Source organism: Erpetoichthys calabaricus, chromosome 16 (genome assembly GCF_900747795.2).
Source record: "Erpetoichthys calabaricus chromosome 16, fErpCal1.3, whole genome shotgun sequence".
Lineage (NCBI taxonomy): Eukaryota > Metazoa > Chordata > Cladistia > Polypteriformes > Polypteridae > Erpetoichthys > Erpetoichthys calabaricus.
The window spans coordinates 20,730,460-20,745,824 of NC_041409.2; the positions used below are offsets into that span (position 1 = coordinate 20,730,460).

The 15,365-nt window shown below is 39.3% G+C and overlaps 1 protein-coding gene across 1 annotated transcript in view; it reads right to left on the reverse strand.

The window, feature by feature from the left end:
- Positions 1–2,454: 2,454 nt before the first annotated feature.
- The window catches only part of cdin1 (CDAN1 interacting nuclease 1), a 280,193-nt gene continuing 267,282 nt past the window's right edge, over positions 2,455–15,365 (reverse strand). The window contains exon 11 of the mRNA XM_028821661.2: positions 2,455–4,540. Coding sequence (XP_028677494.1) covers positions 4,399–4,540 — 142 coding nt within the window. The 3' untranslated portion in view covers positions 2,455–4,398. The remainder of the gene's footprint in view (positions 4,541–15,365) is intronic.

Below are 15,365 nucleotides of genomic sequence, written 5' to 3' on the forward strand. Positions count from 1 at the left end.
TCCCTAGGTTTAAGGCAAAGAACATCAAAGTGTTTAAAAATTCCCTTACACATGAAGGTTGTCTGCTACAATGATGCAATACACCTGAACGACAAAGATGTTGCGATATTCTGTCCTGTTAAAAACTTGCCATTTTGAAGTTGGCAACGAGTGTGAGTTAAGAATACCTATCAGACAACATTACATCGGAGCTAGTTGGCAAAACACATCCTTCGACTGATGAGGTTTCATCAGAGCATGTGATTCTTTACCACGATTCCTGCTCTCCCCAGCTCTACCCCCTTTTGCTTTATGTCAAAATGAGTGGACAAGGAGGGGTGAAGAGTTTCGTATTGTGAAAAAGACTCTTTTGACACACATTTTACAGTAAGCTATTAGATGACTACCCACCTGCAAACCCCATGAGGGTCACTGCTCCTGAAACACTCATGCTGGGGTGTTTTGGCTTCACTGTCCTGCCGAGTACAAAGCCATTCAAAGATTAAGTGCTTGCTCTAATCTCCCTGTGAATTGTTCAAACATTTATAGAATCCATCTGATACCTGCCTACTGACTTTGATTTCTCAACATGACAGCATCATAGGTACTGGCTATGCTATTTAACTATAATGAATGTATTATATAATATATATATATATATATATATATTCACGGCATTCGTAGTCTGAATCACAATCTGATTGTATGGGTGGTTACCTACCAGATAACGTTTGTGGTTGGCCAGCAAGTCAGCTAACATCCGCCACGGTGCCCTCAGTTGTGAGAAGCAGATCATAGAATGGTTGAAAATAGTTTAGTGTCAAATAATGCAAAGAGTACGCGACACGTGTTTGAACGATTCCCGTAAGGGAGTGCAGTGAGGGTGTACGCCTGATGAGCCCAGAATTAGGGCGAAACACGTGTCGCGTACTCTGTGCATTATATGACAGTAAACTATTTTCAACCATATATATATAAATATATAAATATATATAAAAGCCAAATACCACTGACTCAATCATCACGAAATCTCCCACACCATAAGGACTTGAAACTTGGAATGTAGGTTATCTTTGACCCATAGGTGCTCGCTAAAAAACGGTTTTAAAAATTTTGTGTTCCAAGCGTGAAATTTCTTATAGTTTTTTAAACCCATTTGTCTGTCCGCTTTTCACGAGAGAACTACTTAACGGATTTAGATCGGGTTTTTTTCTATAATTTGCTTGAACACTCCATTGATTTTGAAACTTTCTCATCGAGCTAAGAATCATAGTTTGTCTGCGGTACCGATGTATTAGTTTGAATCCAAGAGAGACTCATCGGGCTGCGGGGAGGGGGCGGGGCGGTGTAACTGTAACTTCACTTAGTTAGCGAACGAGAGAACTACTTAACGGATTTAGATCTTTTCTTTTTCTATAATTTGCTTGAGCATTCCATTGATTTTGAAACTTTCTCACCTAGCTAAGAATCATAGTTCGCTTGTGGTACCGATGTATTAGTGTGAATCTAAGGGAGACTCATCGGGCTGCGGGGAGGGGGCGGGGCGGTGTAACTGTAACTTCACTTAGTTAGCGAACGAGAGTACTTAACGGATTTAGATCTTTTCTTTTTCTATAATTTGCTTGAGCGTTCCATTGATTTTGAAACTTTCTCATCGAGCTAAGAATCATAGTTCGCTTGTGGTACCGATGTATTAGTGTGAATCCAAGGGAGACTCATCGGGCTGCGGGGAGGGGGCGGGGCGGTGTAACCTTAACTTCACTTAGTTAGCGAACGAGAGTACTTAACGGATTTAGATCTTTTCTTTTTCTATAATTTGCTTGAACATTCCGGTTGATTTTGTGATTTCTCTCATTGCAGTAGGAAACATAGTTCGCTTGCAGCAGCGATATATTCGCGCTAATCCAAGACAGAGGCTGCGGGCCGAAAGGAGGGGGACGAGTGACGTCAGGAGTAGAGAGCTGGGCAGGGCCCTCCTCAATGTCCTGTTTCACTAATTCGTGGGCAGAGCCACGGGGGATGGCTAGTATAATATATATTAAATATGTATTGGAGGAAGGCAGGCTTCGCAGAGAGAGACATAGGAATTAAAGAGTTTTTGGTTTCTCAGAAATATGGCTGACCCCAGAACAGCAGCAAAATGTGTTTTTTTTTTTTTTTACACAAAATATATAAATATTCATATACAGTGAATTAAGTAGTCTGTTGTTAGATGAACTTCAACAAAGAAAATGATAGGACACAAATAGCAATAAATTAAATAGGTACATTTTAACACTTCCTTAAGAAATTCTGACGGTCTTTCTTGATATTTCATTTAAAGCAAACATTACCCTGTGTACTGTACAATATTGGAAAGCCTTAACATGTTGAAAATAGAATAAAACAAAGATATCTGGATATTATCTATAATTTCAATTTATTCATGACAAACACAACAGCTAAAATAAAAAAATAAAAGAAAAACACAAACCATTAGGAAACAAGAAAGATTTAATGCAGCCCATTGTTGTTATGTGTATTTTAGGAGGGTGGAAACTGTCAGCTATATCGAGACTTCTTTAATACATTTCTAAAATAGATTTTATTTTTGTATTGTGTGGTCTAATTTGTAGTAATGACCTAAGCTGCTCTTTGTATAATAGCCACCTTTTGAACAATAGCAGGAAAGGAGAACACACAAGAGGAACTGAATCTGCTGTTCATGGTTTAATTCAAAATTACATTTTCCCCCTTTTAAACTTTTCTGGCACTTAAATGCAATCACTTTAAAAGAAAAAAAGGTAAAGTGCAGGCAGTGCATGACATCCCATGATGAAATGTTAACTACGCCCTTAGAGACACTTCACGTATCATTCTGGAAGGGCATGACCAAGGAAATTATGTATTTTCTGTGACCTTTGTGTGACCGACCTATTGCTCTTTATCGACAAAGCTCCTGAACAGGATTGGTCTAAACGCTAAAGGGTCAAAGGTAAAAAAATACACGCCACGAATTGCCAATATTTGAGCCTGACACCGGAGAGGCTTGTCAGGAGGATAGTCATTTCCTATGACTAAAAAAGTGTTCAAGAAAATGTGCTAAAAATACACGCGCAGAAGCAAAGTTTTCAAGTGGGCAGCAGTGCGTCAAAAGCACACAGGTTACTGACATGTCTGAATAACTCCTGGTGTTGACTCGAGCGACTTGGGCGCAGGACAAAGCTGATTCAGTTGAGCTCCCTGGGTTTCTATTGTAACACAATACAAGCAGTTCCTGTAGACCAGGCTCTTGACTCTTTATACTTTAGTGAAGATGATTAATTTTCTGCTACAAAGTACTCTGTAAACTTGTCTCTATAAATCATTTATTTTAATGCACACACAATGCTATTATGGGGTTATTTTGCCAGTCTAACATGGGCTGCCATTGTGATGAGGTGTAACATAAAGGGTTTTATTCTCAGTGCAAAAGACCCCTATGGCAAGACCGTATACGCCACTGAAAGCATCATTCAATTTTATGCACACTTCTGTTCTCTGGCTTGGCAATGTTTATTCCATTAGCACTCACTAGAGACCACCTCATAAAAAGAAGTCCTGGCTGTAAAGTTCAAGTTCCAAAGAGTACAACAACGAAGAGAACAGCAGCAATCAAACATTCAAGATTTTATGTAACTTTTGAGTATAACACAAATTTAAGGCATGGATATGAAGTTCCTGTTGCAACGAGAAAGCGTCTAAAGTTAAATTTTGATTCTATGGCCCCCCCAAAAATATCTCATCCCAAAAAAACAAACATCTGCTTAGACTACAGTTGATCTAAACAAACTAAAATGAAATGTTAGCAGAGACAGCAACAAGAGAAACTTTAAGGCAAATCATTTGACTATAGCAGACCCCACGGCGAAATATTTGATTGTGGGGAAAAGCAGAGGCAAAATAAATTGCACAGAAAAGAGGCTATGTGAGTTGTTTGTGAGTATTATCTCCATGATGATAACAACAGCAGCACTTTATACCACGAACAGGAAAAAAAGCAAAAAGGGTTGATGGTACAGTTGAAGTATAAAATGCTTTGCTTACAAGAAACCATGAGACGCCATTATTGCTTACAACAGCAAAGGGCTACAAAAATAATAATCCATTGTACTTTAAACATCAAATTTACAATTCGTCTGGCATGAGGGAAGCAAAAATGCTTACTACTATCTTTTACTCCACTAGACAGAGACAGAATTGGCGATAACGAATGGGACGTGTCTGTCGGTTTTTGGCCATTTACACAAGCATGGCACTGAGGTTAAGCAGAAACTCCGAGTGCGGCTATTAGCAGAAGTCCAGACAGCAGGAGTTCATCTGGAGTTCAGGGCAGATGCTTGCCAGTAGTTTGCACTGCAGGAAAGCAACATTGCTTCCGGATTCATCCTCCCTTTTCTTTCAGAGTTGACTCTGGGCTGCACTATGGCATAACGTTACGATGTCTGAAGGGAAGCAGTCTTTCAGCAGAATGCCACGTTCACGATGACAATCAAGCTCTTCAATAAATCCATACCAGTAGATAACTAGTCCAGGCCCAAACCTGAAAGATAAAGAGAAGAAAGCAGAGATTTAGACAAACACATCATTTTGTTTGAGCTTTTCCAGGACATATCTGTGCAGGCCACTCCAAGGGCTTCTTTTGCCAAGTGGTCACAATGTGCCGCCTCCCTAAATAATTCTCTGAATTTCTGTGAAACACACAACTCACTGCGCCATTTTCTAAACCCATTTATTCCATCATACTCCTGCAGAGGCCAATGTATGTCTAGGAACATTGTGTGCAAGGCTGGAACTGACCCCTTGAGTAGACATCACTCTTGAGCTTCAGTTGGTTTTCATTTTATTTCCTAAACTCTGGTTTGGCCAATATGGTGGTAAAGTGATTAGCACTCCTACCTCACAGCTCCTGTAACCCTGGCTTGATTCTTGGCTTGATCAATGCCTATGTGGTGTTTGCCTGCTTTACTTTTCTTATTTGCTTTTTAGCTATTTAGATGATGATAATGATAAGCCAACATAAACCACCACATCCTGCTTTGATCACATCGAGAAACATGCTATTAAAAAATTGAAATCATCAACAACCTACCTAGAAAGAGTAAGATGGAGGCGAAAAATATAACGGGCTCTTTGTAAGTGCTTGTAGTATAAAAGGCTCTTTTGAATATTTGTAATTATCACCAATATTTTTTCTAATGTACTAACCAAAAAGTTATAAAAAGTGCCTAGCCTACCAGAAACAACAATTTCATACTGTACTCATCATTTAAGTTGACATCTTTGGCTTGCAGGAAGGAAGGAGGAGGAGAATGAAATGGAAGGTGGTTATTGTTTGGAAGGAGTTTCCTTATACAAATCTTTTCTTTGTAAAATTGTCGAGATGATGGATTTCGACATGCTGTTCATATTAGCGAGATCGGTCACACGAACGCCACTCTCATAGTTCCACACAATTTCCTTATTCGTTTCGATTGTGATCGCTTTCTTTACCTTCGCTTCCTTCCTTAGCAGTTATCGAAATAAATTATATAAATCACTGCACTGACCGAAATTACGTCCACAAACACATGTATCTGGGCTCCTACTGACACTTACAAACGCTCTCGGCTGTTTGTTTACAATCGCGCAAGCAGATACACGTGACCGCATTCGGGTCGTAACGCAAGATGTTGGCCGTAATTCAAAAAAAAATTTTGGTCGTAAAGCAAGTTGTTCGCATGTCAGGCCGGTCGTATATCAAGGGTCGACTGTATATATATATATATATATATATATATATACACACACACATATATATATCTATATATAATCCAATGTCTGTCTGTCTGTCCACTTTTTACGAGAGAACTACTTAACAGATTTAGATTGGGCTTTTTTTCTATAATATGCTGGAACATTCCGGTTGATTTTGCGACCTCTCTCATCGTGCTAAGTATCATGGTTCACTTGTGGTACCAATTTATTTGCACGAATCCGAGAGAGACGCAGTGGGCCGAGGGGAAGGGGGGATGGGGACGTCCTCACTCACACACTAGCCTCAGGGCATATCTTACATCTGCTTAGCTAGCAAACAAGAGAATTACTTAACAGATTTAGATTGTGATTTTTTCTCAAATTTGCTTGAACATTCCGATTTATTTTGTGACTTTACTCATCACACTAAGAATCATAGCTCACTTGCAGGAGCGATATATTCGCGCTAATTCGAGAGATACACAGGGGCCGAAGGGAGGGGGAAGCGTGATGTCAGGAGTGGGAGTCAGTCTACCTCTGTGTTTTGGAACGGACCTTGCCTCTGTTTAGCTAGCGAAACCTTTTTGTTTATGGATTTTTAAAGTTTGTCCTGTTTCATTACAATGCGGGTGTGGGAAACAGCTATTATATATTATATATATATATATATATATATATATATATATATATATATATATATGAGTCAGATTTACTTGTTAAATGTTTTTAACAGGAAGAACTGCTATGTATTCCAAATATATTTCTAAAACATAGCCATCTTCCCTCTTCAATAATTTATTAACATTACAGCTAAATGGGTTGGTAATACAGTGATTAGACCTGCTGTCTCACAACTCCACACCTGGGCTCACATGTGTACTCATTCACTGTATGTGTGAAATTTGCAGGTTCTAGTAAAAGGCTTCTACAAGGAGCAGCATTCCAGACCCTTACTGCTGCCAAACACCACTGTAAGTTTTTACTGGTCCTGTTAAAAAGATTTCACCCAGTCCTAAACATCACATCCATTATTCATATCCAGCTACAACACATTTCAAATCCTTAAATATGTCAGATACTTTATGAGTAATGCATAGTTTAATGATCATTTTGAAGTTTCCTTTAAGCGCCATAGTATAATCATTACAAGAGGTAGTACATTCAATGAGTGTTATGCCTTAACTTGAAAATGTGTCTTCCTTACAGTTAGAATTATAATTAGTGAAGACCCATCAGTCACAAATTGGCTAAAATAAGTATATTTAAAAAAACTTTTTCAAACAGATTTCCTTAATGTATCTGAAAGCTAGAATCACATTGTAAACAAAATTGAAAGAAGCCTTTATTACTGTCTGATAACATAATAGTAAATGCACAGTAATGGCATTTTTGCAGTACCTAAACAAAAGTGTTACCTTAATTTTATTTTGAATAAACAATCTTTATGCATTCTTCTTACAAACAGATATAGACAAATATTTTCAAACTATTTCCTTTACCATTCTGCTGTTTGATTGCTGGAACTGTATCATATTTTGCCTAAATAAATCTTAGTGAACATAAAAATAAATTCATAAGGTTCATAAGTTTGCTTTTCCTTCTCAGCACATACCCTATAAATTACACGTCTTTAACACTGAAAATTACTCATTTTCAATGACAACAACTTTTTAGCCCTTTTCAGTCCTGGCTAACACTGAGGCAAAGTACAAACCCTAATTTCTATGACAGGCACAGTGTGAATATTTCAAAGTGGTAATTGATGGCTCTGATGGTTGTATGGTAAATCCTGGCTTTCCCTGTACATAATGAAAGCAGCCAATAGGAGAAGTATTCCTTTGAAACTGGGATATCTCCAAATTAAGTCTTCCAAATGAATTTTGCAGTGGCTCGAATGTTAGCATAAGGGTTAGTGTCCAGCATCTGGAGTTTGAATTCTGAAACCCAAGTCTGTGTCTATGTGAAGTCTGTCTGTTTTCTCTGGGCTTTCCTGAAGCAAGTGTGGGTGTGAGCACGTGAGTATCCTGCAAAGGACTGCCAGAGGTTTAAATTTCAAGTTAAGGTTAGCAAAGACTGAAAAAAGGAAGTTATCAGAATATTAGAACTGGGCCTTAATCAGGAAACAACTAATAGGTTACAACCTACACATATTCTGCAGTAACTAAAGTAAATGAAGCCTTGCAAGTTGAAGTAAACAATTTGCACAGGTGTCTCAGTTTCTGTTGATTACTTAAAAACCATCCGTCCTAAAGAAGAGCTGGAACAGACTGTGTTACTACACCCTCTTAGACAATATTCTAGTGATTATATATGCAGTATATGCACACACACATACTGTATGTATGTATGTATGTATATACTGTGTATATATATATATATATATATATATATATATATATATACACACACACACACACACACGTGTTAACAAATATGTACTCTGAATGTAGATTACAATAGTTCATATTCTTGACTATTCTGCAACCTTATGACCTTTAGGTAAACACTGTTCCTGAATCCACTGCTGCAAGTGCCAGTTGAAGGAGTGAGAACTTAAGGCCGTGCAGGATAGCTGAGGTCTTTAATTATCCTATTTGCCTTTGTGACTCAGCAAGAGTTGTATATGAATAGAAGGCAGCTGGGTAATATTTTCTGTCATCTTCACCACCCTATACAGTGCTTTACTATACTGTCAAGCCAAGCAGGTACTTTATCAGGATGTTATGCGGCCAGTGGGAACGGATTCCACTGTACAGCTGTAGAAGTTTGAGGGAACAGAAGGAGAAATATGAACTGCCCTCCAGTATCTAAATAAGTAAAGACAATGGTGAGCCTTTCTGACAACAGCCAAAATATGTTGTGCCCACTTTAATTTATAGGTGATGGTCACTCCAAGAAATTTAGAGCTGCTCCCCCTTTTGATAGCACTTTCCCAATCTAGAACAAAACATACTCTGCCTTCTGTTTCCTTAAGTTTATGACCAGCTCCTTGGTGTTATGATGCTAATAATCAGATTGATGTCCTAACATTTTTGAGTCAGCAAGTAGACCTCTTCTCTGAAAGCCATCTCATCACTGTTGGCGAATAGGCCTGTGATGGTGGTGTCACCAGCAAACATAATGATAAAGTTGGAGCTTTGTCTAGTCACACTGTCAAAAGTGAACAAGGAGTACAGAAGAGGCTAGGTACACTGTTCTTTGGAGGATCTGGGATTAGGTTCAGCATGGAGGATGTGATGCTGCTAATCCTTACATGCTTAGTCCAAAATCCATTTGGAAAAGGTGACATTGAGTCCTAAATTGAGGAGTTTGGTGGTTAGCTTTGCTATTATAACAGTATTAAACACTGACCTGCAGTCTATAATCAGGACTTTGGCATAACAGTTATTATCCAGCTATGCCAGGACTGTACAAAAGTGCAAAGGATATGGCATTCTCTGTGGACCAGTTCTGATGATATACACATTGGGATTGACAGCTATCTGGAATATCCTCTTTTAAGTGTTCTAGCACCAGTCTCTCAAAGCACTTAATTATGACTGGACTAAGTGCCATGAGTCTATAGTCATTCACACCGTCCACTTTTGTTTTACTTACTTACAGGAGTAAGTGTTGTCCTTTAGAAGTAGGCACAGATTATCTGATAGAAATATTAAAGATGCTTCTGAAGATGTCTGCTAGCTGGTGGTTACAAGTTTTTAAAACACCCTGAAATTCACCTGGACCAGATTTCTCCTGGACAACATTTTGTTTAGATGTTCCCCTCACATCATGTACAGAAAAACAGAAGAATGAATCAAATGGTGCTGCAGGCTTTTGAACGGGAGCTACTTATTACTGTGATTAACACAGGCATGGAAAGCATTAAACTAATCAAGAATTGAACATGGAGATGAGACTTGATTAGGTCTTATTTTGTAGTCCATAAGCATCCTGAATCAGTAAAGCTGCTAAATACCTTCTCTAGTTTACACCCATACTAACAATTAGCCACTTTGATTGTTTTCCTTGTAACTTTCAAATATTACTGTTTTGAAATGTATGGCTGCATGTCTTTAGTACTGTAGATTACTCATGTCAGCACTGATCTACAGATTATTATTAGGAATATGTGTATAATTTTTTATGAATCCCATTACAACACCTGCATACGCATCCAGATCTGATAAGGAGTCTCGTTACACATTCAAAGCAATCCTAAAGCTTTTCCTACCTCTTCAGTCCAGCACTGTACTTGCTGGTTCCTCACAGTCAGCCTCTGCCCATACGCTGGCAGAAGGATCACTGCCAGGAGAGTCGACTGTCTGAGATGTGGGTGCAGAACACACTGGTATGCATTTCTTTCTAATTGGGGTGTAGCAATGATCCAGAGTATTAGCACCCCTCATGGGGTAGGCGATACTGAATGACAGTTATACTTAGGATAAACACTCCTTAAGTTTGTTCCGTTCAAGTCCCAAGAAATCATAAATAATCACTCAGGATGCAAACGTTCCTATTCTGTAATTACTCTGTAAAGATCATTCAGTGCTTTGCTCATGTTGGCTTGTGGAAGAACATGAACAAAAATCAGGAAAACACCTGAGAAATTCTACAGAAGAGTGAACGGATGGCAATTGATCAATACATATTTTAGATCAGGTGAACAGTTTTCAGAGACAATTTTAAAATTTGTGTTGTTCACCATAAAACGCATACCTCTTCTTTTGATTTTACCCGGCAGTGACTGTAATGGCATCTTACTGCATTGCAGCATCTGGTGTCTCAACAGTTAGCCATGTTTGTGAGAAATAAAAGAGACAGCATTTTCTGATGTCACTTCTTGTAGCCAGTCTTGTCTGCATGTCATCTGCTTTGCAATTCGGTGACTGCATATTGGCCAGAAAATGGTCAGCTGCTATGACTTTTTGCTCTCACTTTTGGACACGTTCTTATTGTCTCCATTTCCCAGCTCTCTATGTTCGGTCATTCTTAGTAAAGCTATGATGGTTGTGCTGCCTGAATACTTAAAAGTAAAATTCTGAATATTTCCTGTAATGTTTTAAAGTGTTTGTTGATCATAACTAATAATCACTCTAGCTGCACTAACAACAAAATAACAAAATGATATAAAAAAGCAGATATCTGTGAGAAGAAACATACAACACATCACCAGGAGTCACTATTCTGGTTTGATTACTGCATGAACAGTTATATCTTTAAACACCTGAGCTGGTGCCAGGGTTCAGACTTACTTGCATACATGCCCGTCTCCTCCAGGTCACATCAGCAACAGTGGCAGAGATCAGACCACGACAGTGCCAGGCAGCCACTGATGGCTGACTGCCTGTAGGCTGCATGAAGACAGACTAGAAGAAGCGAGACAAGGCTCAGCATGATTTTCTCCATGGATCCCTGCTACTCAACTGCCACTGTGCACTCAAGACATTTCATTCAGTTGCAGTAATTCTCAGTTCTGCCAACTTCTATTGATATTATAATGAGACATAATGATTGGGTATTTTTTGATGGGCTTCCTTCTTTTCTTGTCTCATTTGTATTTTTGGAGAACTTCAGTGCACTTTACCTTGTCTGATGGCTGGGATAGGCTCTAGCTTCCTTATGGCCCTAACCTGGATAAGCAGGTGAAGAAAATGGATGGATGGATATTGAATGCTGGCATTGGACATCTATACAATGACTCAATTATTGAACATGTCCTATACATTAACCCTCTAATGAGAAGTAGACAATACTATCAGGAACTATTAATAGTGATAATATTATAAAGCTTTTAACTCTTAACAGGCAAAACAAAACTTCTAGTTTTAGCACACAAACCACAGCATTGAGACACTTTCTAAATAATGTGACACATTTTATACTTAACACTGCCAATGAAGAAGATTTTGCAGATGATTGGGCACATTTTTATTTCTTCCAAAATGTTTGTTTCCTATAACATAAAGCCCTGAAATGCTTTAAAGATTTGTAATTATCAGTAAGTTCAATGACTTCACAAAATGGTGAGATTATTCCAACATTTTCAACTCATTCCGAATGGTCACCCACAGAGCTCCATCTCCTCCAACACTATACCCCAACATTAACCCTAAGTTCACAGGTACTGTGAGTGCTGTGCAGAGTGGAGGCAGGACCTCTGTGTTTTTCCCAGTTGATTCTGGGGTTCGTCAGCAGTGTGTTCTGCTCCTACTCTGGTCAGTGCTTGCATGGACTGGGTGTTGGGCAAGGTCGTGGGGTCCAGCGGCTGTGGGGCATCTGTTGGTGAAGACAGATTCACTGATCTTGACTTTGCTGATGATGCTGTGATCTTTGTGGAGTCAATGGAGGCTCTGATCGGGGGCTCTCGAGAGACTGAGCGAGGAGTCCGAGTGTCTGGGCTTGCGAGTGTCCTGGATAAAAACCAAAATCCAGGCCTTTAATGACCTCTTGGGCACAGCCACCAGCAGTGTGTCTGTCTGTGGAGAGAGTGTCGACCTTGTCGAGAGGTTTACTTACCTTGGCAGTGACATTCATGTTTCTGGTGACTCTTCCGATGAAGTCAGTAGATAGATTGGGAGAGCATGAGGGGTCATGAGGTCACTGGAAAGGGGTGTGTGGCGCTCCTGATATCTCTGCAAAAGGATGAAGGTCCAAGTCTTTAGAATTCTGGTGCTTCCTGTCTTGCTATATGGTTGCGAGACATGGACGCTATCCAGTGACCTGAGACAAAGACTGGACTCCTTTGGTACCATGTCTCTCTGGAAAATCCTTGGGTACATTAGGTTTGACTTTTGTGTCGAATGAGCGCTTGCTCATGGACTCCCGAATGAGCCACATTACCTGCATCGTGAGGGAGCGTCAGTTATGACACTACGCCATGTGTTGCGATTCTCTGATGGTTATCTGGCTCGCAGGATCCTCACTGTTGAGGACCCGAATGGCTGGACCAGGCCAAGGGGTCGCCCACATAACACCTGGCTGCGGTAGATAGAGGGTCATTTCCGGATGGTGGGATTGGACCACGTGTCTGTCTGGGGGGTTGCCATCCAGGATCCCGAGCCGTTTCGTCGTGTGGTATGTGCAGCAACGTGCTGTACACCAGTGTATGCTCCCAACCTGACCTGACCTGACCACACCACAGGTTCTGGATTTTTAAAAGTGTGTTACAAATGAGACTATGGGGTCCTGGAGATCTCAAACTTTGAGTTTGTTCTTGGTTTAAAAGAGAAGAAAGTTTCATTTATAAACTTTTTTTTAATGGGTTTTTTGAAATTGAAAGGAAATAACAATGAAAAAATAATTTCCTGTAAACTGAAACTATGTACAGTTCATACCATTTAAATTTGCGTTGAAATTTGTTTTAATTCCACTATATTAAACAGATGCCACATTTATTCATTTCAAAGTATGAACTGCTAGGGTAAAAAGATAGAACTAGATGCACTGCATCAATATCTTTTATTTAACAATGTCTGTGCATATGTTAAGGCTATGTACAGTTAGGTCCATAAATATTTGGACCGAGACAACTTTTTTCTAATTTTGGTTCTGTACATTACCACAATGAATTTTAAATGAAACAACTCAGATGCAGTTGAAGTGCAGACTTTCAGCTTTAATTCAGTGGGATGAACAAAACGATTGCATAAAAATGTGAGGCAACTAAAGCATTTTTGTAACACAATCCCTTCATTTCAGGGGCTCAAAAGTAACTGGACAATTGACTCAAAGGCTATTTCATGGGCAGGTGTGGTCAAGTCCGTCGTTATGTCCTTATCAACTAAGCAGATAAAATGCCTGGAGTTGATTTGAGGTGTGGTGCTTGCATGTGGAAGATTTTGCTGTGAACAGACAACATGCGGTCAAAGGAGCTCTCCATGCAGGTGAAAGAAGCCACCCTTAAGCTGCGAAAACAGAAAAAACCCATCCAAGAAATTGCTACAATATCACGAGTGGCAAAATCTACAGTTTGGTACATCCTGAGAAAGAAAGCAAGCACTGGTGAACTCAGCAACGCAAAAAGACCTGGATGTCCACGGAAGACAACAGTGGTGGATGATCGCAGAATCATTTCCATAGTGAAGAGAAACCCCTTCACAATAGCCAACCAAGTGAACAACACTCTCCAGGAGGTAGGCGTATCGATATCCAAGTCTACCATAAAGAGAAGACTGCATGAAAGTAAATACAGAGGGTGCACTGCAAGGTGTAAGCCACTCATAGGCCTCAAGAATAGAAAGGCTAGATTGGACTTTGCTAAAGAACATCTAAAAAAGCCAGCACAGTTCTGGAAAAACATTCTTTGGACAGATGAAACCAAGATCAACCTCTACCAGAATGATGGCAAGAAAAATGTATGGAGAAGGCATTGAACAGCTCATTATCCAAAGCATACCACATCATCTATAAAACACGGTGGAGGCAGTGTGATGGCTTGGGCGTGCATGGCTGCCAGTGGCATTGGGACACTAGTGTTTATTGATGATGTGACACAGGACAGAAGCAGACGAATGAATTCTGAGGTGTTCAGAGACATACTGTCTGCTCAAATCCAGCTAAATACAGCAGTCAAATTGTTTGGGCGGCGTTTCATGATACAGATGGACAATGACCCAAAACATACAGCCAAAGCAACCCAGGAGTTTATTAAAGCAAAGAAGTGGAAAATTCTTGAATGGCCAAGTCAGTCACCTGATCTTAACCCAACTGAGCAAGCATTTCACTTGTTGAAGACTAAACTTCAGACAGAAAGACCCACAAACAAACAGCAACTGAAAGCCACTGCAGTAAAGGCCTGGCAGAGCATTAAAAAGGAGGAAACCCAACATCTGGTGATGTCCAGGAGTTCAAGACTTCAGGCTGTCATTGCCAGCAAAGGGTTTTCAACCAAGTATTAGAAATAAACGTTTTATTTCCAGTTATTTCATTTGTCCAATTACTTTTGAGCCCCTGAAATGAAGGGATTGTGTTCAAAAAATGCTTTAGTTGCCTCACATTTTTATGCAATCGTTTTGTTCACCCCACTGAATTAAAGCTGAAAGTCTGCACTTCAACTGCATCTGAGTTGTTTCATTTAAAATTCATTGTGGTAATGTACAGAACCAAAGTTAGAAAAAAGTTGTCTGTCCAAATATTTATGGACCTAACTGTATACAGTAAGGTAACTTTTAAAATAAAAATAAACCAGGTAAAAAAAAAAATACTCACTGACACTAAGATTTTACCACATAAAGAGCTACCACTTGAGAATATTCAGGTTTTAGCTTTAATTCCAAAGCTGCCACTCTCTTAACTTGATTTATATCAGACATGTTACAAAGAATGCTCATTGTCTTTTTAAACACACAATCCATTCTAAAGCATTCTTAGAATTGCTGACCTACTCAAAACTACAGTTAACCTTTTCATAGTAAGTACAGCAGTTTTACAGTGAATTTCCCATCTCTTTTCTCTATAATATTCTTTTTAGTTGGCTCCTAAGTCACATAAAGAAGTGTAAATCAAATATTCTTCCCAAACGTAAATATTTACGTTTTCTAATTATATGATACTCGGGGTCACAGGTTTTGAAGCTTATTTTGTTTCAGAAGGAAATGCATGTTTCCTAAATTAACAACATTGTCAGACTCTCTTCACAGTCAAAGGAGGTA